At 38.0% G+C, this 26,682-nt stretch overlaps 1 protein-coding gene across 2 annotated transcripts in view; it reads left to right on the forward strand.

Annotated features, from left to right (window-relative positions):
* Positions 1–26,682, forward strand: part of LOC120523292 (immunoglobulin superfamily member 5-like) — a 207,799-nt gene that overhangs the window by 121,289 nt on the left and 59,828 nt on the right. For both annotated transcript variants that reach the window (XM_039744494.1, XM_039744495.1), the window contains one exon: positions 9,542–9,667. In XM_039744494.1, coding sequence (XP_039600428.1) covers positions 9,542–9,667 — 126 coding nt within the window. The remainder of the gene's footprint in view (positions 1–9,541; positions 9,668–26,682) is intronic.

A 26,682-nucleotide genomic window follows, 5' to 3' on the forward strand; every position in this document is an offset into this window, starting at 1 on the left:
CTTAAAACAGTAAAAGTGCCTCTTACAACAATATACCACCTGTTCAAAAGGACATAAAGCACTCAGAACCTAAACACTGTATGTGAAAGTACCCAAAATAAAGTCAATCACCATTATTATCAGGTAGACAGCACTCTTTATTCATTGTGTTGATACCGAAACAAAAATACTAAGTACAGAAATCAGGAAAGGCTCATGCTTTGTAGTGTTCCAGAAAATGTAAAATATTGTTCAACACACATAAATCTAGAAATATTTACTGTGTATTCATATTCCTGAGTACAGTGAAAAATAAAAGCAAGTGGAAAATTGTAACAAATGTACATTTCAGCATTATAACAAAAAGAAACAATGGCAGTCCTGCTTACAATGTGAAGAAAATTAAATATGAAGAGAAGTTGTACAAATGCTATAATATTTAGGAGCATTCAGTAACTGAGGTAACTGGTATGAAAAATGGAGAATTTCACACTTTTTATTAACTTCATCCAAGAGTTGGTTATTTTATTTCTGATTTTGTGTACAGCTGTGGCTGCAGAAGCCTATATAGTGGAAGGATTAGGGGAGACAGCAAATTCAGGACATTAACTCCCCTGGAAACGCTAGAGGGAAGCCCTCCCGGATTGCAGTGGCCTCGGACTCCCATAGACTTTCTAGAGAGTTTGGAGTTTGGAGCAGCCCTGCTGGGTTCTACGGATGCCACCAGGGGGTGTTGTTGGAATGACTAAGCCCTGTGGGGAATTCGAGCACCAGGAGCACTTCTGGGTGCCCTATAAAAGGAGCCAGCCGCCACTACTCCAGAAGCCAGAGTCGAGAGGAGGTGGAAAAAGCTTGCTGGAGGAGGAGTGGAGGTGAAGAGAGAGAAATTGGGTGTAAGATAAAAAAAATGGAAAAAGAAAAGTGAACTTTTGTGCCGTGGTCTTGTGTGTATTGTGCTGTGCAGGTGGGAAATGAGAGAAAAAATAAAAGGGCATGTGCTGAACTTGTGCCCTGCATCTGACTATGTCAGGTTTAGGCATCACAAGTGCCCTCTGCAGGTCACATTGATTACTAAATATTTCTATAACAATGAGTCATATTCAAAAGTAATAGTAATACTAGAATGCGATTACATGTGTTTTTAGACTACATTAAATGCATGCTTTTTAACAAAACTTTACAATAGAGTTCAAAATGGAGCACAAATTGGCTTGTGGTGGCTCAATAGCTTTCATAAACAGAAGATTAAAATTCAAGTGATGTAAAATGCTATTATTGATTGATGAGTATTAGTAGTCTGTGACAGATTTTTTGTTCAATTATCTTAAACATTACATTTATGAAAGTGTACTCAGTAGAGTAGTATCTAATGATTAGCAATTGAAAGATCAGTATTAATTCAAAATGACCAATATTAGCATAAAATCAGTACCAATATTACCCTAAGAAAGGAGAAAAAGAACTGAAATAAGTTCCGTATTTAACAATTAATATTAGTTGAAACACAGTAATTACTTAAAGTTATATAAATAAGTAAAAAATTGAAAAGGAACTGATTTATTGTAAAATGGAAATATGAAAGCTGACAATAATCTTATTAAAGATTTTATTTCCAGTCTAAAGATACATGGAAGGAAAAGCTTTTCTTCATGTATAGATAAACAGTAAGGCACACACAATCTGATGTGTGTTATAATACTAAGTAATCAGTATGGTCTTCTGGCTACATATCAACTGTAGGGTCCATTTCTAGGGGTGTCTGTAGGATTTGCAGAGCTCAGGGTCTCAGTCCCCTCTGTAATTGCCGTGAGCTGTCATATACGGATAAAAACATGATGAGTGGAGCTTTGCACGACTCACACAAGTATGTAAAATGGAAGAGCGGAGGTCTTCCCCTTCCATTTATATTGAGAACAGTGACTTTTTCTTAATAGTTAACTTATGTAAAGCAACAGGGAAAGAGGGCTGCTGTGTGAACTGTTAGTGTGTGCACAGTCTTCATAGCATCTGACTTGCATTATGTTTTTGATCGGCAGTTACACGACTGAAAAAGGAAAATATACAAAATATACATGTTCAAGCAACCACTCTCAATGCAAAATTTGAAACAGTAAACTCATTCGTAGCTGATGCTGCATAAAATGATTCTCCGTTTTACAATGGAAAGGCTTGCAAAGAAGATTTTGAAATTTCAAAACTTTGTACAGCCTGATCTTTTTGAGATATCTCAACAAATATATATAAAGTCTTGATGAATTTCTTTGAAGAATAAGCATGCCTCATTTTAACAAAATTGGTCCACAGGGGGCTGTTGTTTCATGTGGACAGATGGAAGGATGGACAGATATGAACTATCACAATAGCTGCCTCACACGTTATATGAGAACGCACCTAAAAACACAATACAGACTGGGAACCAACATCTTAAGCACAAATACTGAAATGGCAAAAAACATCAAGACTAGGTTTTTTTTTTTATCCACTCCACATCAGATGTTAGTATGCCTTGAAAGGTACTGAGGGATAAACTTTCTGGCAAGTCTCAGAAGCCCTTAGCAGTCCTCAACAATGATCACATAACAAGCAGTTTCATGTGTCTCCAGTAAAGACATTTGGTTATGTGGCTAACATGGCTACATACAGTAAACTTTTCAGCTTCACGCTCATACAAATTCCTCACATGGGTTGAGTAAAAGTGAATATCATGCTACATTAATATTTGCTGTTGGCCAGCAAACCATTCTATCACTACAATGGATAAGTGAAACTTACATTGTCCCAAATTACTACACAATTTGGTAGTACAAGCTTTACTACTTTACTCTGTTATTCTCAGGAAAGAGCATTATAGAGGCCATTCACAAAGTCAATAAGGTACTTTGTGTTGTAGAGACAAAGGGAAAGAATATGTTGGATAATCTCCCATGCTGCCCTGGCACATCCACTGTAGATCCCCTATGAAGTTCCTTCCATATCATCTGATTTTGTCCAGGTTTTAATCCAACCTTATTAACATTGACACTTATCTCCATCTCTATTACCCTCTGTAAAACAGGCAAAGCAGTTTGCATATTGTAAAATCCAAGCAGTGTACAATGGGCGGCACGGTGGCGCAGTGGGTAGCACCGCTGCCTCGCAGTTAAGAGACCCGGGTGAAGTTCGCATGTTCTCCCCGTGTCTGCGTGGGTTTCCTCCGGGTACTTCAGTTTCCTCCCACAGTCTAAAGACATGAAGGTTAGGTGGATTGGCGATTCTAAATTGTCCCTAGTGTGTCCTTGGTGTGTGTGTGCCCTGCGGTGGGCTGACACCCTGCCCAGGATTTGTTTCCTGCCTTGCACCCTGTGTTGGCTGGAATTGGCTCCAGTGGACCCCCGTGACCCTGTAGTTAGGATATAGCAGGTTGGATAATGGATGGATGGAAACAGTGTACAATACTATTCCATACAACAAAGCAGTAACAGTACACCTGCTATGTTTTACTTTCTGTGACATTCTGTGTTACTAATGTAAGCACACTGAAAGGTAAATCATTACTTTCTAACCTTATCTTTCCATAAATTCATCTCCCCGCTTTAACCTCTCAGTATTCCTTTCACATGGAACCTTTAGGCCAGGAATATACTTAACGATATGTGACACGTGCAGTTTCGGACACTGCTGCTATACAAGCAGTGCACTGACTATACTTGCACAAGTACTTTATGTAAATCTGGAGGATTTTAACAGGTGGCAGTGTGAGAAATCATTCAAGTGACAAATTATTGTCTGGTTTCACTGTGTTGTGAGTTGAGGGAAGAAAGACGTTAAAGATAAAAATTCTTTGCATTGTGAATTGCCAAAAAACCAAAGGGTCACAACAGCGTCACAAAAGATGATATGTGAGGCCTTTAAATGTATCGCATTATTAAGATGGGGAATATGCAACGCTTGTATTGCATATGCAAAAAATGTATGAAGAAAGGCAACATGAATACTTCTGCATGTCATAATTTAAGTTTGATGATTTGATTCACTGCATTGAACCATTCATCAAATATCGAAGCATGCAGATTGATCCTGTTGGAGGTGCAATGCCGCGTGCCATTACGTGTTGATAGTAAACAATGATGCTGATGTCACGTACCAAAACTTGAACACACAAAACCCCCAAATTTTTGCTGGTACTACAACTCATGCAAGTGTTGTGTTAATTTCTGATGACAAGCTTAGAGGATGCGACAAAATAATGCTGGGAAAGCGTGGTAGCCATGATGCACGTAAGCATTCTGAACATGAGTATAACCTGGCCCTTAGGCAGCCTTTTGTTGACAATGCATGCCTTTTCAACACTCTGCTTTTTGGACTTAGGATTTTTAATGCAGTGATATACGCAATAAACAACTGTGTCAATGTGAGGGTAAAATGTACAAAATCAAGTATCTAAAGTACAGTCATTTTTGACCATTACATTATGTTTGAATGAGAATTGCAACTGTGCTATGACAGTTGTGCTTAGTGTTTTGCAAAATATGCTTCAGCATTTGCAGTTGGTACAAATACACTATTTTGAAGTTCTGAGGCACAGTTTTGAGAATGGAGGTAGTGTTTTGAGAAATACATCTAAGTGATTGAGAAAATCGATAATGCAAACAAGCCTTTAACAAGCCTTTGAAGCTCTAGCACTGATTGGAAAACCAGTGTGTCACTTAAATCTAAGGAGCCTGATGCCTGGATGTTCTACATGATGATTTCATACACACCATCCGGGTTTATTTCATCCACAGATAGGCTCTTTTTAGACCTAGCAAAAGGTGATAAATAGTGAAGTACTTGCTGCATGTCATCCTTTGGTCTATGAAACAACTCAGTTAGCTCAGAAGTATGACATACATGGGCTCAAAAATAGAGAAATTGACATAGCACTTTATTTGTCTCCAAGCTCAATAAATACACAAATAAATAAATATTATGATAAAAAAAAATAAATCTCTGAGATATGCACCAGAATTGCTCAAAAGAGAGAAAACATTTGACTTGGCCAAAGATAAAAAAAAGCAGTCCCATTCCTAGTGAAGCATTAAGCAGACATGTTGCTGTTGGTATAAAGGAGCCCCAGAAGCATTTCCTGACACACTTCTGCTGAATAAATCGTTACCTGAAAGTCCTCAGTGTTAGTATGTCAGAGAGAGGATGTGCAGCTTTGTTCATAATGGCTCTCAGTCTTCTTTCATTCTCTCCTTTGCTACTACCACCAGGGGGTTGAGAGTGTGTTCCATAACTGAGCCTGTCTTTTTAATCAGCTTGTTGACTAGGTGGGCCTCACTTGAAGTGATGTTACCATCCAGTCACACCAAAGCATAGAAAATCACACTGGCAATCACAGAGTTATAGAACATGTAAAAGGTGTCGGTACTTACATTAAAGGAGCACAGTCTCCAAAGAAAAGGGGCATGGTACGAGATCAGTCCAGTCTGTCATTGACGTGGACCACCTTTGAAGAAATAAGACAGCTACTAATGAAGAAGCGTGGCATGAATAAAGAGGGTGTTCATCTCTGCTGAGAAATATTTTTCCATGCAGAATTAGTGTTCTGAGAAGGGGAACTACAATAAGAAAAAAATCTATAATGGAACTAAAAGATTTAAATTAATAGCTCACAAAACACACTGTATATTGAATTATTAATGATTTAATTAATGAATAGCATTATCGAAAAAATACAGTAAAACCAAAGTGTGTTTGACAACAGCAAGTTAATGTATTAGGTAGCACTGCTGCCTTAAAGGCCCAGGCTATGAATATCTGGCCTAGCTGCTCTCTGTGTCGTTTTGCCCGTGTCTGTGTGTTTCTCCTCCAGTTACAATTTGCCTCCCATACTCTAAAGACAGTTCTAGCTTGGTCCAGTATGGGTAGGCATGCCCTGCAATGGTCTGCTACAAGTCCATGGTTGGTTCTTGCCCAGTGCTCAATGTTGAAAGGATAAGCTCTAGCCACCATGACTCTGAATTAGAGAAAAAGAAATGATTATGTATATTTTCAATGGTCCCTGCAATCCTTAAATTGTATGTAGTGTACCTTCTCAATTTTCTATGGCTGATTGTTTGAAATATCAGCCTAATTATTGAAGTATAAACTGAACAAAACATATTCCAGGATTTACATTACAAATAGTGACATGGGCTTTCCAGCCCAGGAATGGCTTCAAGTACTGAAATAAAAAGCTGAAGCTCCCCAGTGAATACAAGCAGTCAGAGTAAATGGACGAGTGGATATTTTACAAACAACATTTTACTGAAATACACCCAAAGCACTACATTCTTAATGAGAGAGACCAAATGGAATGGATGTCAATATTCTGTAGTATCTTTCCATGGGCAATTAACCCATCTTCTCTGAATCCTGAGGCATTATAGGTCAGCACAGTGATCAAATGGGAACCGAACAGTGAATTGAGTGAAGGAGACATGTTGCCTCCCAGTCTGGCGACCACCTAATCTATACGGCATAATGACTTAGAGTGTGCTTACTATGAGGTGATTTGCTTTTATGTAAAATAGAGGGTAAACAGTTGCCCAATCATTGCTGAAAGAGCATTTTTGTAGATACTAACAGTCTCCCTGTCTGAGGATAAGCCAACAGCCCAAAAGGGCATTTTGAGTTCATATGTCAGGAAAAATATGCAGAAAACTATGATAAGTAAGCAAGAGCCACTGGCCACAATAATAATTTGGAAGCTGCATTTTTGTGGAATCAATTTAGCCTTAGGCAGAGTTACAGTAATCAGCACTGGGTTTCTGAAAACATGTTTGAGGCTGGTCTGCTACATCCAGGGTATGGACACATTATGTTTATTCTTTTTATAAGGACCAAACCAACCTCTTCTTAGATTCAGGTATGTGCTTCAACATAAAAGAAGAAACTGGAAAGGCAGCCAGAAAGCGAGCAGAAGAGGAGGAGGTAAAGGCACACAAAATGAAGAGAATTAGCACAAATTTAAGGGCCAAAGGGGATCAAGAGCTCATATACTGTGCAGTTTTTTAAATCAGGGTTGGATATCAGATAGGAATGGGGGTGCAGTGGGTTAGTATTTGAGAGTCCTGGTCACTGTTTTTGTTGTGTTTAACATGTTCTCCTTGTGTTTGTGTGGTTTTGCCTTTTTTTCTTTATAATAAAACTTCTTCCATCTTGTTCCCCTATTATTTATTTATTCATTCATTAATTGAATTAATTTTTGCATGTTTATGACATAGATGCTTAAGAGCTATCCCTCAGTTTGAATATTAATTAATGTTAGCTTAATACTGGTCTACTGTATTACATACTAGGCTATGATCTATCATGGTTATTTGGTTGATAGCCAGCTAATAGTTTTACCTGAAGAGTAAGTATGATGACTCTCTCATATTTACTGGTTCACTCCCATATACTGTATTAGCTCTATGACTTGTTCTTAAAATTATTTATTTCTTCATTTCTTTAAGTGACCAATTTCTCTTTACTGTGCATGTTTAATCACTGTTTACATCAGTTCGGTTCACAAAGACACGGTCTGATCAATAACATGTCCTGTGATTATAAAGCTATGTCAACGGCTGCTAAAAAGATTGACTTGGCCATTTATGTTCCAGGCAAAAGGTCATTTGAAGTTGAAAAAGTAACTCAAACACAAATTGAGCATCCCAACTCTATGGCAAGGCAAACTGAAATGCTTTATACTATGGCTATCTAAAAATATGTTATTTTAAGATACTGCAAACTAAAATGTATTTTCAGACACCTCAAGTGGATTTTAAGATATTTTAAAATGACATATCCATCACTTTCAGATATCTCAAATGCATTTTGGGAAACTTTGAATCAAGTTTTGCTGCAATTTGAAAAATCTCAAATTCATTTTAAAATGTCTTAAAATGACATCATGTAAAAGCACCTATTGGTTTGGTCACTTTGAAAAGTGCCCAGTGGGAGAGGGAAAGTAAAAATGACAGAAAGATGTTTGTAAAGTAGGTAGACAAAAACCTTAATCTAAAACAGTCGACAGTTAAAATACCATGAGGGATGGACAGAAGTGATCGCCTTGGCCAGAAACACAAAACCAAAGTCAGAATAACATTGTAAAGGTCCTCAAACAAATTTTGAGATATTTCAATTCCATTTTTAAATATCTAAAATTCATTTTCTGATACCTTAAAATGGGTTAGGATATCTTAAAATGTATTTCAAAATATTGCTAATTTTATATTGTGATATCTGTATTACTTTTTAAAATGCAGTATCTATAAAAAGACAAAAAACTGATTTAAGATATCTGAATATCATTTTTAGATATCTAAAATACACTTGAAGATACCCAAATGCATTTTCAGATACTGTATCTCAAAATGTTATTCCATCCATTTTCAGAATAACAAACATAAAGAGGAGTGACACTTGGTAAAGACAGAAATAGACAAAATAGTAAAAGTTAGGAAAACGACAACATGCATACAAAAAAAAAAATCTGTAATCAAGGGACCGATGCGTATGACACAGTTACAACATACTGTCTCTGCTTTAATAATACTTTATTGTCAAGTGCCCATTGTGTTAGTATACTCACATCCGCTTGTCCTTTTTTCATGTCATCCTAAACGAAACTCCATTCTGCAGAGATCGGTCTAATGAGATTGCCTCACTTACATTTATAACTCAATATCTTATTTAACTAACTCAAAGAAACGTGTATCCCTCACACACAATATTTTAAAATGTCACATTCTGAAACCCCCTTAATCTGTTGGAGGGTGATGGATAATTGAGCCATGCAGGCAGCACTGGGTTCAAGCCTGGATGTGCTATAAGTCCATTGTAGGTCTTACTCATGTTTAAACCCAATTCATATTTACATGTGTCAATTTAATAAAAAATCATTATATATTTCATTTTAAAAAAAATCAAAAGTCAGTAAAGTGTTTTATAATAGACTACACACAGAGATCAATTTAGAACCATTATTTTACCTAACATGTACATTTTTGGCATACTGTATGAAAGGAATACCAGAATATCATCCTCCTGTATAAGATTAAACTCCATAGAGACAGCAAATGAGTGAGGATTCCAATTCAGGAAGCAGGATCTGCGAGACAACACTGTGCTACTCTGCTGTCCACTTTGTATTTCCCAGTGCTACTGTATATTGGCTCCAGCATCCACAATTGTAAATTTGATTAAGTGGGTTAAAAAATTGATTTATGGACAGATATGTGCTTTTTTGAAACTAAAAAAAAATACTGGGTGTGGATCAGTCAAGCTATACTACAAATTAAGATTAAGATGATTCCAGTGACTTCACTTTCCAGTTGCAGAGCAATCTTAAATCTTAGATATTTCTTCATAGTTCTACTTACTTCTTTCTCATTTATTAAGGGGAATGAGGCAGTGGTTATGGAGAAAATGATTACATGTTACATAAAATTAAAATAAGGTCAAAGTTGATAACATGGTATTAATGACAGAATTATAATGGTTTGATATTTGCTTTTGAGAAACCCAGTTAAAGCAAAGCAATTAATAACAACTAAAATTGATATTATATTTTCAGGGAACGAAGAGACGAGGTTTGACAGAACTGTTCTGATAGCAGTAACTGTTAGTATTTCAGTCTTAACAGTAATAATACTGCTAATTATCGGACTTGTTCTTTTTTGCAAAAGGAAAAAAGAACCAGGTAGGCATTTTTTGTTTATATTGCTGTATGTTTACTGTATTTGTATTGCTCATATTTGTATACCTTAACCTCATGGTTAATTCTCTATATGTCCATTATTGTATGGAAAATAATTTTACACTTTTCTCCAGTAGAGTACTGTTTAATACCTGAAAATTGTAATAAATTAAGGAGACATCAGATTAAGAATATTAACATTTATGGTTTGAAATTCAGTTTAGACTTGGTTTCTGCCTTGTGCATAATAAACTTAATTTCATCACGGCTCAATCGAGGATGTGAATGAGAAAATGGATAATGTTTCTGCAGGATCATCTTGGGTTTAACTGATGTGGTTTAACTATTGTTTTCCTCACTGATGTTGCATTTTAAGATGTAGAATATCACTTGTAATGTGAACCTATTTACGAGAATTAAGCAAGACGTTATAGACACATACTGTAGATAATACTTCTTCTTCTTTCGGGTGCTCCCATTAGGGGTTGCCACAGCAGATCATCTTTTTCCATATCTTTCTGTCCTCTGTATCTTGTTCTGTTACACCCATCACCTGCATGTCCTCTCTCACCACATCCATAAACCTTCTCTTAGGCCTTCCTCTTTTCCTCTTATCTGGCAGCTGTATCCTTAGCATCCTTCTCCCAATATACTCAGCAATCTCGCCTCTCTGACTTTGTCTCCAAACCATCCAACCTGAACTGACCCTCTAATGTACTCATTTCTAATCCTGTCAATCCTCGTCACACCCAGTACAAATCTTAGCATCTTTAACTCTGCCACCTCCAGCTCTGTCTCCTGCTTTCTGAACAGCGCCACCGTCTCCAACCCATGTAACATAGCTCGTCTCACTACCGTCCTGTAGACCTTCCCTTTCACTCTTGCTGATACCCGTTTGTCACAAATAACTCCTCTGATTACCACCCACTCCACCCTATATGATGTAAGGCGTTACTATTTTTATCAGTATCACTACAAATCTTGTAATCTGAAGCAAGGCAGTTTTTGAATTAATCTTCTTTCCTTTGTCACAGTGTTCTCAAGTCATCTGTGAGGAATATGCTCTTGCGTGACCCCATTGTAATAATGTGGAATTAAAGCCTCAGATAATAAGATCTTACCCTGTACCATATTAGAGCTTCCCTTGGCGCCAGCGATTTCACTTATAATAATGAAATCAAACTGATGTTCTTAATAGGTAATGCCCTAGAGTTTATGTAACTGTTGCTATTCTAAATTTAGTATCATGTTTAGTTAGGCAAGTCGGCATTTTTTCCGAAATGAGCTCTGTTCTAGTTCAGTGGTACACTAAGCGTGTGCACATTTCTCTTACACAAAGGCATCGGCAGATCATGCATAAACAAATACAACTAAGCAATAATACTCTTTCAAGGTGAATGTATTTTTTTTTAACTTCACTGTATGATAGAAACATCTGGCTCTTTTTCAATAGTACATTCCTGGATCAGCAAAAGCATACATTAACATATATAGAATTCCAATAGTCAGCAAAATTGAGATACAAGACTTTGCCTTCTCATTGGATTTCTGATCACGCAACTTCACTGCTAACACAGCAGCTTGGTGAAAGAGTGTTAAGGTGGTATATAAAAGTTGCTATTCATACTGCAGTATAATACAGCATCAACAGGAAAGTCATCCTGATAGTTCATTGGTAGTAATATTTCTAAAGTTGAAATACTGTGCACTAATTTCCCCTTGGATTAATAAAGTATCTATCTATCTATCTATCTATCTATCTATCTATCTATCTATCTATCTATCTATCTATCTATCTATCTATCTATCTATCTATCTATCTAAACAAAACCTTTCATATAGAGCAAAAAGTCACTCACATTTGTTTGACTTTTTGGAAAATAGTAATTTAGTTCATGCTACATGCTTTTATCCTTTGTGTAAATGCAATGTATGAAATAATCAGAGGCACATGGCATTAAAGCTGCTTTAATCAAATTATCCTTCCCGGTGCTGAAACAGGACCTAAGAGTAGATGGGAAACACCATAAGTTTATGGGGTCATTATTGATTTGTCATATTTACAAGTTACAGTGAAATTTTCACATGCATATACTAATCAGTCTCAGTGTTAGTCAATAATGGACAAAAGTCTAAACTGTACAGAATGTGTAGAGATGGCTTAAATCAGATCTACTTAAGCATGACCAGAATATGTGCACCAGCTTCTTTCTATTAGGCTAACAATCTAGCCAACAAGAAAAATATAAAGAATATTTGTCTGTAACAGGTTTATAGATCTTTCAATACATTCCCCCACCTCTTCCGTGTTATAGATGTCTTTTCTTTCCTCATGTACTTAAAATACATCCAAAGTGGACACATTCTGTACTACATTTTTAAAGGTTTGATGAATGAGCTGTGTTCACCACAAGCTTTATACAAAATGACATTCATGACGTCACATTAATGTATGCACATGGAGTCATGTCCAAAGTATAGTGTGTACCCGATGACACCATTAATGCACAATGCAGCTAGCGCCAAAATGTTAAACAGGAAAGGCAGAATAGAGTGAAAGGTTTGATAAACTGCCCATTGGAGTCTGTACACTGCTGGAGACAATAAAATTTAGATAAAATTTTATTACGTTTGCAGAGCTAGGAAAAGATGTGTCCGCATTTACAATCATTTGGCCAAATGGTGAGCTGTACACACAGCATTATGCAGTACCGCTCTTTTAGCAAGGAAATTGAAAATGCAAAGAAATGACATATTCCCAGCAGTGACTGATATAACTTGATACCTTATCGGTGTCTATTCTTCTTTATTGACTCAAATAGAGACAGTACAGATTTTATGTTAATGACTGAGAGATAAACGTAGTCAAGAACAAGGTAAGGTCAAAGCTAAGGATCAAGCTGATTGGGCGTCAGAGCAGAATCACTAACCTAAACTTGAAGTCCAGTAATTAGAAGACATTTCTAAACCAGGAGGACAATAAAGGAGAATTCCGTTTGAACATCACACAAGGAGTTTTCTGTCAATATTGGACACTTTAGAAATGCACACACCAAATTAAATAAGGTTGCTCCGGTGATGTCACATGTGTCACACATTCCAGGGAATTTTGGGGAGTGATTGTGATGAAAACACTTGACACATTTGTTCTCAAATAGTGGTGCCCATAGCAAAACAAAGAATGTATAGTGGCATAGTGTTAAATACTTTTCCAAATCATCATACAATAAGAAACAAATGCTATTCTCAGAATCATTGAGTTTCAAAACCCCCAGATAGATGGATACATTTTAAATATGCCTTCAGGGGAACCCATTAAAAAAATGAACAACAACTGCTGATCATAACATCTTCCTAATAAACCAATATTAAGAATACTAGTAAAGAACATGTAACTCTTTACTCTTAAATCATGTGATATACATGAATGTAAAGAACAATTTATTTTTATATATAATGCAAACTCACTCATTAACCAAAACACCATTTCCTGTGAACTTTAGCAGAATTGTACACCTATCAGATTACGATTCAGACCTATGGATATTTGTATGTATATATTTATTTATATAGTATAGAAATGAACCCTTGCAAGACAAAAAGTAAATAAATACAACACCAAGGTATGCTCAAAATTACTCAGGTGCCCCCATACCTTAACATTAATTGTTATTAAATATTTTTTAGAATGGATTTTGATACTGGTTAGAGATAGAAAGCATGATCAACTATTTTTTAGAGTAAGTCATAAGGTTAGTCGTTAAGGATGCTGACATCTAATGCAAGTCTATAAAATCTTTTATCACTACCAAAACATCATTTAAACCCCAGGATGAAAGCCTAACCAAGTCATAACTAAACTAAATGTATTTATATTTTTCTTCAGGATTCTTTAGTGCTAGGGTATAGTTGGTGTTTGCTTTGCTCATCCAAAGTTCAGAGGTGATTTATTGTGTGTTGCCATCTTTTATACTGGTGGAGCTATCACGTCAGGTTTCATGTCACCAATGGTTACGAAACATCTCATCAATGGCATGGCAACCCTCCGAGAAAACAATGCATAAAATTGGTGGCATAAAATAATGATAAAAATGAATAACAATAAAATAATAACAGTGATAATGGTTGTAATTAAGTGGAACAAATTAGGACATTCTCTGGTGAGGTTCTGACAAATTGTAAAAAGAAGAGAATGAAATTCAACATTCCATACTAATGATTTCATCCAACCTAAATGGTTGGAACTGGCCTGAGAACAGAATTATCTCAATGTTTTAATTTCTTGGTAATTTCCAGGTTAATAATAACACAATGTTGTATTAAATATCTTTAAACCAAGACCTTACATATGGTTTATAATTAACAATTTAGTACTCCAGGAATACTGAAGCATTAGTACTATAATTAAGTTTTGTTTTTGTCCCATTCTGTTTCAAGCAGATCATCTGATACCATCACTGCCAATACAGTAGGTGGTGTCTCTAATCAAAGAAGAAGCTTTTTACATTTTTATAAATATTTTACTATGAAACTGGTTGTGAACAATTCATGCAGGTTTTATTGCTTTTTATCATTTGTTTTCATTATTAGTTGTTTTGTATTGTATGACTGATGACTTACATATTTTCAGAACATGGCCACACGGTCAGCATGTAGTCTAGGCAGTCAGTTTTCCCTAACTTTAAAAGCAGATCTATGCAATTGACGTGTTTCGGGAAGGAAAAACGCAGTTATAATATTGTTCCTTTTTTTGTATTTTAAATCACTTTTGTAGACTTTCCTTTGAGCTATTGTTTAGCTTCCCCTGTGAATTAATATTTGAGCTTTTTAGGTTATGTGGCACTATGTACCATATTCTATGTATTGGTCTCCTTGTCTTTGGCCTAACACAGGGGCATGCATGATTTTTTTTGTTCTACAAAAAAACATTTTTATAAAATTTTACCTACCTGATGGACAGAACAGTAGTTCCCTATTGCTGTAAATGAGGTAACTAGGTATGACAACAATAGATTTAACTCTATTATCATTTCCGGCGCTGCATCCGAGTGGCAGCCTTTCCAGCAGCTCCGTGTATGAATTTATCTTTTTACCTTTTTATCTCTATTTTTTTTCTCTATTTCACTGATCACTTCTACCACTTTCTTTTATGTGGAATTGCTCCCTGGACACTTTTTACTATTTTACTACTTGACATGGATTTTACACTCCGAGAATCGCCTATTCAAGTAGTCAGCTTAAAGCACTGAGAAGAAATGCTTATGCCGGTGTGGTTCCTTATTTACCTGACAAGGTAAGAAGACGATATCGGGCAGCCAGCCGCACAAAGATAAAAGATAAGATTAAATGAGACAACTTGAGAGAAAATGGCGTTATAAACCGTCGGTGCCTTCTGTGATCCTGGGAAATGTGAACTCACTACCAGATAAGATCGACGAACTGGCTGTGCTGGTGAAAAATGTCAGAACCTACAGAGAATGCAGCTTGCTGTGTTTTAGTGAAACGTGGCTAACAACTACCATCCCAGATGCTACCGGGTTTAGCACAGTTAGAGCGGACAGAGACGCAAGTACCTGCGGAAAGAAGAAAGGAGGAGGACTCGCTCTCTATGTCAATACAAAGTGGTGCAACTCAGGACATGTAAACGTTAAAATCTCCAATTGCTGCAGGGACATCGAACTGTTGGCCGTAAGTCTGTGCCCTATTACTTGCCCAGAGAGTTTGGACACGTGATTGTTGTTATTGTTTACATCCCCCCTCAAGCGAACGCAGAGATAGCGAGTGACATCATCCATTCCGCAGTTGCTGAGGCACTTGTGCTAATCGCTGGAGACTTTAACCATGTAACGCTGGACAAAACATTACCTGCCTTCTCCCAGTATGTGGATTGTAACACCCGGGGAAACAGGACTATCGACCTACTGTATGCAAACGTTAAAGACGCATACAGCGCCACCCCACTGCCTGCGCTTGGGAAAGCAGATCATAACCTGGTTCTGCTTCAGCCTCAATACAAACCAAGAGTGAGGGCTACCTACAACCACGCTCATTCAGGAAGTGGTCCCTGAGGCAGAGCAGGCTCTGAGAGACTGCTTTGGAACTACAGACTGGGATATATTGCTGGGTCACATAGTGAGAACATTGAAGAGGCTGTTGAATGCACAACTGATTACATCAACTTCTGTATGGACATTGTAGTTCCAGTAAGAACAGTACGCTGCTATGCTAACAACAAGCCATGGATTACAAGTGACATCAAGGGCCTTTTGAACCAGAAGAAAAGGGCTTTTAAAGGTGGTGATCAGCATGAGCTCAAGCGTGCAGAAGGAACTCCGAGTCCAGCTCAGGGCGAAAGAGCAGTACAGGAGAAATCTGGAGCAGAAGTTGCAGAACAACAGCATGAAGGAAGTGTGGGATGGGATGAAGATTATCACTGGCTGCAGCTCGAGCGGGTGCCGCCATCGAGACAGACGTGGAGAGAGCAAACTAAATGAACAACTTCTTTAACAGGTTTGATCACTAACCCACTCTCACCTCGGGGTACTGCATCCTCCAACCATCCTTCTGCTGATACCAGCATAGGTGAGACATCCCCACCCACAATTACAGCAGCCCATGTGAGCAGAGAGCTGAAAAGACTTCATGCCAGCAAAGCAGCGGGTCCAGATGGAGTATCACCACTGCTGAAGGCCTGTGCGTTGGAATTGGGGAGTCCTCTACAGCGCATCTTCAACCTGATCCTGGAACGGGGAGAGTCCCAAGGCTTTGGAAAACATCTTTGTATCACCCCTGTCCCAAAGGTATCACGTCCTAGTGAGCTGAATGACTTCCGCCTGTTGCTCTGACGTCACATCTGATGAAGACCATGGAGCGCTTGCTTCACCACCTGAGGCCACAGGTCCGCCGCCCTCGACCCTCTGCATGTTGCATACCAGGAGAAGGTGGGAGCGGAGGATGCCATCATCTATATGCTACACCGATCCCTCTCCCACCTGGACAGAGGCAGTGGTGCTGTAAGAATTATGTTTTGGACTTCTCTAGCGCCTTCAACACCATCCAACCTCTGCTCCTTAGAGACAAGCTGACTGAGATGGGAGTAGACTCACACCTGGTGGCATGGATTGTGGACTATCTTACAGACAGACCTCAATATGTGCGTCTTGGGAACTGCAGGTCTGACATTGTGTTCAGCAATACAGGGGCGCAGGGGACTGTACTTTCTCTGTCCTGTTCAATCTATATACATCAGACTTCCAATATGACTCGAGTCCTGCATGTGCAAAAGTTCGCTGATGACACTGCTATTGTGGGCTGCATCAGGAGTGGGCAGGAGGAGGAGTACAGGAAGCTAATCAAAGACTTTGTTAAATGGTGCACTCAAACCACTTACACCTTAACACCAGCAAGACCAAGGAGCTGGTGGTGGATTTTAGGAGGCCCAGGCCCCTCATGGACCCTGTGATCATCAGAGGTGACTGTGTGCAGAGGGTGCAGACCTATAAATATCTGGGAGTGCAGCTGGATGACAAATTGGACTGGACTGCCAATACTGATGCTCTATGTAAGAAAGGTCAGAGCAGACTATACTTTCTGAGAAGGTTGGCATCCTTCAACATCTGCAGTAAGATGCTGCAGATGTTCTACCAGACGGTTGTGGCGAGTGCCCTAAATTAAAACATATTGCACATTAATTAGTAAAAAAAAAAGTTTTATCTATGGTAATACACTGTTATGATTATTTATGTTGCCAATTAATGCAATGCCTATGTTTTAGCTGTCGCTCTACTGCCATCTAGTGCTTCTTCTTCTAATTCATTCGTGGACAAACAAAGATCAAGATCCAAATGAAAATTATATATAGAGATGATATTGAGAGAACTAGACACTATGAATTTTTAAGTAATATAAAGGAGTAACGTGAAATAATCACTAGATAGCAGTATACAATAATATATGAGTACTAGTTTTTCTCCGGCTATACCCAGGAAATTCTGTAAGACAATGGTCGTCAGTTATAATGTCTTTAGTTAATCGGGTGTATCAGAAGTACTATGTAACTAGCTAAGTGCTTTTTTGCATGTAATATTTGTAGTTGTTTTTATAACCAAGGGCTAATATGTTTGGCAGGCAGTTTGTTGTAGTGGTTAAGGCCATCAAATCCTAAGGTCATGGGTTCAAATGTTGTTACTGGCACTGTGTGACCATGAAAAAATCACTTCACTTGTTTGTGCTCTAACTGGAAAAAACTAAAAAAACATAACCAATTGTGTCTTAAATGCTGTAAGTCACCTTGGAAAATGCATCAGTCAAATAATAAGTAATAGGTCTATGGAGCTACTTAATCTTGAACAGGCAATACACAGTTGTCCATTAATAAAACATTACTGCCATAGATCATTTCCTGTTTTTTTCTGCTTTTCCTGCTGATTTGACATTTGTTGATGATCATTGCAAAATACAATTTTACAGGAAAGTGTATCATTTTAAACTGAAATCAGTAATCAGTAGGAATAAAGATTTTATTTGTGTATGCCATTAACTCAAGAACGGTATTTCTTTTTGTGTTTTTCATCAGGTTTATGTAATCCCCTTTTAAAGTCAGCAGATTTTAGGCAAAGCAGTGCTTGAAGTAATACTTTAAGGTTAAGTTTGGTAAGGTTAAGTGGAAGGTATTTCTTCATAAATATGCTATATATGCATTTGCCATGCAGAATTGTGTTCTAAAGATAATCACTTTCTATAAATTGAAAAAAAAATCTTACCTGCACTGGCACTTTACATTGTAGTCTATGGGGCACAGAAGAAAAGCTTAAAATCTTACCAAATATGTCAATTTTTTCAAGCCAAGACATTTGTCGAGTATTGGTCCACATCTTGTGATCACGCACACATCGTAAAATAGTTTATATATGTCATTTTTAAACAGAAAACACCAAATTATGAGATTCAGCCATTTTGAAGAAGACCAGCTGTTCAGTATAGCTCAACACTTAGTCTTCCTGTGCAACAACCTTTCATGTTACCAGGGGTGGTTTTCTCCCGGCAAACCTAATCACAGTAAGATTTTCATGTCATGTGTTTGGTTTTGTTTTGATATACTTCTGTATTGACATCAGAATTTGCACAAGCCAATAGAAAACACATCCTTACCACAAGAAAAATAGTACCAGGAATATGTCATAAAATTAGTATTTCCGGATCCCTTTTGTTTTCAAAAACATGCGTCGTAAAAATAGAAGATGTAGATCCATTCTTCACAAATGTCTTGGCATGAAAAATGGATGTGTTTGGTAAATTTTCAAGCTTACCTTCCGTGCCCTTCACCTTCCATTGTAAAGCCCCAGAGGTGGCAAAATATATATATCTTTAAATTTATATAAAATGCTTAACTAAAGCACACAATTTCATGTGGCAAATGCATTTATACCATGTTTTTTTTAAAAATGCTAAACTTATTCTTTACGTATCCAATGCGTTACACTGATGTATTAATGTGAAGAGTGAGAAGCGTAGAGCATTTTTTGATTAGAAATTCAAGCACCATTATCTAGTTTTTTAAAATTATTGATTTTGGTTTTTTAACCTTTTTATGTTATATACTCAGCAAAAAAAGATTATCTGGCTTTCAACTGTTCTTACTTTCAGTAAACGTAATGTGTAAATATTTGTATGAACACTAAAAGAGTCAACACCATAAGACATAAACTAAAAATGTTTCACAATGTGTCCCTGAATGAAGGGAGGCTCAAAATCAAAAGTACCAGTCAGTATCTGATGTGGCCACCAGCTGCTTGAAGTACTGCAGTGCATCTCCTCCTCATGGACTGGACCAGAGTTGTCAGTTCTTGCTGTGAGATGTTACCCCACTCTTCCACCAAGGCACCTGCAAGTTCCTGGACATTTCTGGGGAGAATGGCCCTAGCCCTCACCCTGCGATCCAACAGGTCCCAGACGTGCTCAATGGGATTGAGATCCGGGCTCTTCCACTGCGAGGATGATCAGCTGTCCTTCCTGTCTCCCTGTAGCGCTGTCTTAGGCGTCTCACAGTGCGGACATGGCAATTTATTGCCCTAGCCACATCAGCAGTCCTCATGCCTCCCTGCAGCATGCCTAATGCACGTTCACGCAGATGAGCAGGGACCCTGGGCATCTTTCTTTGGGTGTTTTTCAGAGTCGGTAGACAAGTCTCTTTAGTGTCCTGCGTTTTTAGAACTGTGACCTTAAATGCCTACTTTCTGTAAGCTGTTAAGGTCTTAACGACCATTCCACAGGTGCATGTTAATTAATTGATTATGGTTAATTGAACATGCATGGAAAACATTGTTTAAACCCTTTACAATGAAGATCTGTAAAGTTATTTGGATTTTTAAAACATTATTGTTGAACTACACAGTCCTGGAAAAAGGAACATATGTGTTTATGAATATATTGGTTATTAATGATGTTGTGTCTAGTCTTTTAAACCATGTTCCTTGTGTACTCTGTGTTGAGTAAGGGGGCACAGCAACCAAATGTAGAAGAATTAGTCCATGAAATGATTGCATCACAACTGACGTTCTTCATTGGTTTTGTGTTTTCTTATTGGTTTCTCTGGTTGTCAACTTCTGACTTTTGTAATAAGATACTGTTTTTGGATACTGCTCTGGACTTGTTCACTGTCAGGTTTGCCTGGTATAATAATGTTGTTGGGTTTTTTTTGCCACAGTGTTTTATATAGTTTTCCTTTGAGGAAATTTTGGATTTTAAAGCATTTGCCCCACTACTAGGCCTGTACAAGCTTTAAGCATACATCTTGGGTGTGGAGCAAGGCTGAAGTGGTGAGGTCTACACTTATGGATCAGACCTGTCTATTACCCTTTTTGAGTTTATTTAACAGGCAGAATCATAACACTTTCATTCAATTGCTTAATAGCAATATTTCACGCAAAAAACACAATTCTTGTATCTGCTACTTGCATACCATTTTTTTCTATTGATAGCCGAGAAAAAGTTTGAATCTAATGATTTCATAATACAATAAGCTGCAACAGAAACTAAACCTGAACAAGTAAACAGTTTCAAAATGTCCATAATAAAAATTTCAGAATTGGCTCAGACACAGGAAGCAGAGGGTGATGGTGTGAGGAACCTCAACAGAATTGACTGATGTTAAGAGTGGTGTTCCACAGGGGTCAGTGCTAGGGCCGCTGTTATTTTTAATATATATAAATGATTTAGATAGGAATATAAATAACAGGTTGGTTAAGTTTGCAGATGATACCAAGATAGGTGATAATTTGAATCCATTATATCATTACAGAAGGACTTGGATAGCATACAGGCTTGAGCAGATTTGTGGCAGATAAAATGTAATATCAGTAAATGTAAAGTATTACACATAGGAAGTAAAAATGATAGGCTTGAATACATAATGGGCGGTCGAAAAATCGAGAGTACACCTTATGAGAAGGATTTAGGAGTCTTAGTGGACTCTAAGCTATCAACTTCCCGACAGTGTTCAGAAGCCATTAAGAAGGCTAACAGAATGTTAGGTTATATAGCACGATGTGTGGAGTACAAGTCCAAGGAGGTTATGCTCAACCTTTATAATGCACTGGTGAGGCCTCATCTGGAGTACTGTGTGCAGTTCTGGTCTCCAGGCTACCAAAAGGACATAGCAGTGCTAGAAAAGGCCCAGAGAAGAGCAATTAGGCTGATTCTAGGACTGCAGAGGAGTTATAAGGAAAGATTAAAAGAGCTGAGCCTTTTTAGTTTAAGCAAAAGGAGATTAAGGGAAGACATGATTACGGTGTCTAAAGTTATGAAGGGAATTAGAATATTGAATTGAGACTGTTGCTTTAAAATGAGTACAACAAGAACACAGGCACACAAAAGGAAACTTGTTAAGGGTAAATTTTGTACAATTTTTTTTTCAAACAGGAAACCTTAGAAACATGGAATAAACCACCAAGTACTGTGGTAGATGTTTAACTTTAGGGACTTTTACAACTAGACTTGATGATTTTTTAGAAGAATTAAGCAGATAGGACGCAAAAAGTTTGTTGGCATGAATGGCATTTTCTCATCTAGATTGTTCTAATGTTCTAATGTTAAATTTACATGAATTGTTTTGTTCATCACTAACTGACTCTCTACATATTTATGGTATGATTGCTTACTGTATGTTTGTGAGTGTGCTCAATGATGGACTGTGCTGCTCAACCCAGTAATGATATAAATCAGATCAGGATATAAATAGACTCTATTATGATAAAGTTGGAAAAAGTAAAGATGGGTGATAAAATAAAGGTAATACTGCATAATTCAATAATTAGAGGGACAGAAATGTTAAGTTCACTTAGGACCTGTCTTTAGATTAATTCTATCTCTCTCTCTCTACTTGTGTGTTAACATTTGTGTAAGAACTTTGAAAGCATCATTAAAATCTTAGTATTGTTTTTATTAGTGCTATCTTGACGTTCCCTTCAGTCTTATGTTAGCCTAACAGGCAGAACAGTGGTTGCTGATATTGGCCTTAAAAAAAAAAACAACAAAGTCATGCCTTGCCTTATTGTACACTTGAGGAGATATCAATAAATGGTTAATTTAGTTTAATTAAAAATACCCATGCATTTCTTCTAAGGACTGCCATGGTGTGATGATTCACTGAGTGAAAAGAAGAATCTTGTCAAAACAGTAACATGTTCTGTAGATGCAAGGCATATCAAGTAGGAAGCAGTCAGCTTGGCAGACCATAATAACTACTTGTCTAGCAGTCCAAATGAATTATCTTTCTTAAGGTCAGAGCCACTCGATTTCAGCCCCTGAACTTGACAAGTACTTTTAAGCACATGACAGACCTGTAAATTGGCTCTCATGCTGGGAACAGGAGCGCTACGTTTGAAATCCATGTGACAAGTTTCTCCTTGTTTAACTACTTGTTACAGTTTTTATTTGAAAAATTGGTGGGATGTAAAAATTATAGTTAGGTTTAAAGATTTGGTATTTCCAATTTTATAATTTTGTGAATCCTGGGTACTAACAAATTTAGGAATGCATCTCAATATGCATTTAAATAATGTGGTGTTTCATTTTTATTTTTGCCCTTATGTTAATCATTTTATGAATCACCTTTTAGGGGGGCACAGCCAATCCCAGCAACATCTCAAGCAAAGCAAGAGCCAACTGCTGAATGGAATACAAGTCCATCTCAGGCAGACTCACATTTACACCGACTGGGCCACTATAGGGTCACCAATCAACCTAACAAGCAAATTCACAACAGCTAAACACCACACAAACACTGACCTGAATGAGATTTAAACTTAGGACTCTAAAACAGTAGGGCAGCGGCACATTCCTGTCTGGGTTATATGTTGGTTCAGAGTACCCAGAGGAGCAGGAGTGCCGGTAGACTGACCCCCAGCACCAAATCTTTAGCAGACAAAAGCAAGCCATGACAACACACCAATCCATAAATGGCAGCTGACTGTGGACATAAAAATGAATTTGATTAATTTGCAGATTTAGGTTATGTAAGGTATTTTAGTTCGTTCACTATTCGTTATTTAAACAAATCTCATTACCAAAAAACAGACGGGGTCCTACATGGAAGAAACCACAAAAAAAGTGATCCAATCCAAAATGTGTAATTCCAAATAATAGTGATCAAAAGGAAGTAGAAGGTCTAAAACAGAAAATCTCAAACGGTACCAAAAATACTTGACAAAAGTCCATAAATCCAAAACAAACTGACAGATCAATAAACAGGAGAAAATTTTAAACAGGGGCTGTTACAGATATATGAAATACAACACTGGTGCAAAACAACATCCCCTCCCCTAATTTATATCCTCTGCCCTGACATCCGGTGACTGCTTTGCAATATTTTTTCATTATAACAAACATGGATACTTTAGATAGGAGCTGTCAGAGGCTATACATGAGGAAGGGATAGGGCTGCCTTACATAACCACTGCCTCACCAGGACATTTCTGTGTAATTTGTATATCACATGGCCACATGCAAATTATCCTCCCACTTCCAGGAACAGAATTATTTAATGCATGATGGATGCATATGACTTGGCATAGTGGCAGGCATGTGAAGGTGTATGTGAGACATGATTCTACTCTTAAGGCAAATGGCAAAATGTTGCCTGATGTGATACAAACCATGTTGCAGAAAAAAACAGAATAATACATTTTACTGCTGAATGCCATCAAACAATATATTTTTGGAGTTTCATGTATAGATTATAGATACACTATTGATTCATTTTCTCAGTGCTTGGCAAAAATATTTACAACAGTTGTGGTGTCCCAGTTGGGGCTCTTGCCTGGAGGATGGAAGGACCGGGAGAGAGACAACACCTCCCCCAGGATGCAAGAGGGCAACCCCCCCACCACCGGGGGCACTTAGAAGATTCCAGAGCCCCAAACTGCAGCACTTCCGCCACACAAGAAAGTGCTGCAGGAAGATCGTCAAGGAGCACATCAAGCACATCCAGGTGCAACATAAAAAGGGACGTCCACACTCCATTCGGGGAGCCGGAGTCGGGAGGTGGATGACAGACCTTGTGAGTGGAGGAAGTGATGGTGGCAGAGAAAAGAGAGAAAGAAAGAAAGATAGGACTGAGCTTATTGTTGATGATTTGTGCACTGTGTGCTGAAAAGGAGAAATAAAACATGTGTTTTTGGACTTGTGTGTCTTGGTGTCTGTGTCTGGGCTGATTACCACACACTTAAAATTAAATTATATGAGTTAAAAAGTGTTCTGTTGACATAAGTAAGCATAATTCTGCAGGAACTGGAAACACAGGCTGGACTTGTGCTAAAGAATTCTTATAGGAAAGAAATGGGGATTCAGAGGAAATAAACATGTCATGTCATGTGTACATAGTACAATGAAATTCTTAACATGTATGACAGTTCAAAATAGTGGCAATCAGTCGCAGATGGTAAAACAAATTTGTGCAAGGGTGCATTTTGGGGAACAAACTGAAGCAACACTTATCTATTATATAGTGTCTTTCACATCTATCTATCTATCTATCTATCTATCTATCTATCTATCTATCTATCTATCTATCTATCTATCTATCTATCTATCTATCTATCTATCTATCTAGTTAGTCATTCTACATGCTCTCCTGGTCCTCATTAGAGTGTCAATGCACATCTTGGCCTGTCCAATACCAGACCCATACGGCAAATCCAGGCTGAAATGTATTATACCCTTTCCACCAGGCTGCCCAATCTGATGCCAGCTTTCCCATTTCTATTGTGCTCTGTGACATCCACAGTGCCCTTATTCTTCCCATTAACTTGCCCTATAGATGTGGAAAAGAACAGGTTCAACTGCCACACAAATTTTATACTACACCTGTCTCTAAGTTGCCCAGTCCTGTGACAACTTGCCCAGTTCCCCATTCTGCCAAAACCTATATCATAATCCCTGCACTCCCAACTTTGTCATCTTCCAATAACGTGGACTGCTGTTGGTCCTATAAAATATTCATAGCATAAGTCCAATCCAAATCTTATTCTGTCTCTGCTAATAGAGTGCTCAGTCCTTGGCCATTCCCACTGTATTTCACAAATCCATGTCATACCGTCACTAGTCCTCTGATTTATCTGGAATCTTGTATCCCAGTTTATCATGTACCACACCTACAGAGTCCTTCCCACCCTAATTTTATTCTACTCTTGCTGTCAGTCTACTCAGTCCTATGTAAGTTTGCCAGGCTTACCTCACTTGGGCATAAATTAACATTGTAACACCCACAGACCCCCACAACTTAAAACATAATTCACCCCCCAACCCATCTTGTACTATACTCACAGGCCAACTCCAACCTAAATCTAATTCTGTCTTTTTGATCAGGATACCTATATTTCTTTGAACATAAATTTTGCCCTCCTTTCCTTCAGGCCTGACATTTTCACAGTTTCACTCAAAATGTGTTCCTAAATCGAGTCATTTCACTAAGCCTGCCAAAAAAAAATTTACTTCACACTATTGTCTAGATTAGTGTTTACCAACCTTTTTTTCTGTAGTGGCACATTTTTGTAACCAAAGTCATCCCAAAGCACGCAACTATCTTACTAACCACAGACACATACACAGTATATCTGATACACTTGTTCAACTGCCCGAAAGGGCGGAACTACTGGAGAAGTTGGTAAAAAAAGGCGCTTCACGATCAGTGTTTGCAGAAATGGCACTCAGTGAGCCCTTTGATGGCATCTCCAAGCTGCTAAGCCCCTTTGCCCACCCCTCGCTGCCTCACTGGCAACTCGTATGTCCATTATCCACCAGCCCTGTGAGAATTGCTGGTGACCACACATCCAGGGTAGATGGACTCTAGCAGCCAGGAGACATGGCCAAAGTACTTTAATATGGCGATCATGGAGCTACTTTTTTTGCCAGCTTCTCCAGGTAGTCCTATCCTCATCAGACAGGTCTCGACCACCTGCGGTACTTTTCCCTCTTAGTTTCAGATCCAAGTGTGCAACACTATTATTTCCATAGCACAACTGGGTAGCTCTCATGGTGTACTACTGTGCTACGGCACACTGGTTGAAGAACACTGGTCTAGATGAATGAGGCTACCTTCAGGCTGCTTGCATTTTTCAGAAACATGTTTGAGGTCTCCCCATTGTTGTCTGGAACACTTCAGTACAGACACTTTGAAACAGGGAAAGCAAAAAAAAGGCATCACTTACACCACATCTGGCTTAACAGCTCATTTTGTCATAACAAGAGGAGGAAAAAGTCAGTGCGTAAGCTTGTCTTCTTCTTTTCTTCAAGTGAACAATTTGTGAAGGGGTGTCTTGTTAAAGAAATAACCAGTTGAAGTTGCCATCTCCCTAAAATCACGCTTGCTCATCTGTGGTTACGTTAATGGCAGGTGTGGAGTGTAAACCATGGACATGAACATGAAACAATGCGTCAACAATTGTCCAATCACATAAAAAATCATAAAACAAAACTCATTTTCTGTGTTCCTGGAAAAATCTGAAAGCAACTAATTGAAG

Source organism: Polypterus senegalus, chromosome 2, assembly GCF_016835505.1.
Source record: "Polypterus senegalus isolate Bchr_013 chromosome 2, ASM1683550v1, whole genome shotgun sequence".
Lineage (NCBI taxonomy): Eukaryota > Metazoa > Chordata > Cladistia > Polypteriformes > Polypteridae > Polypterus > Polypterus senegalus.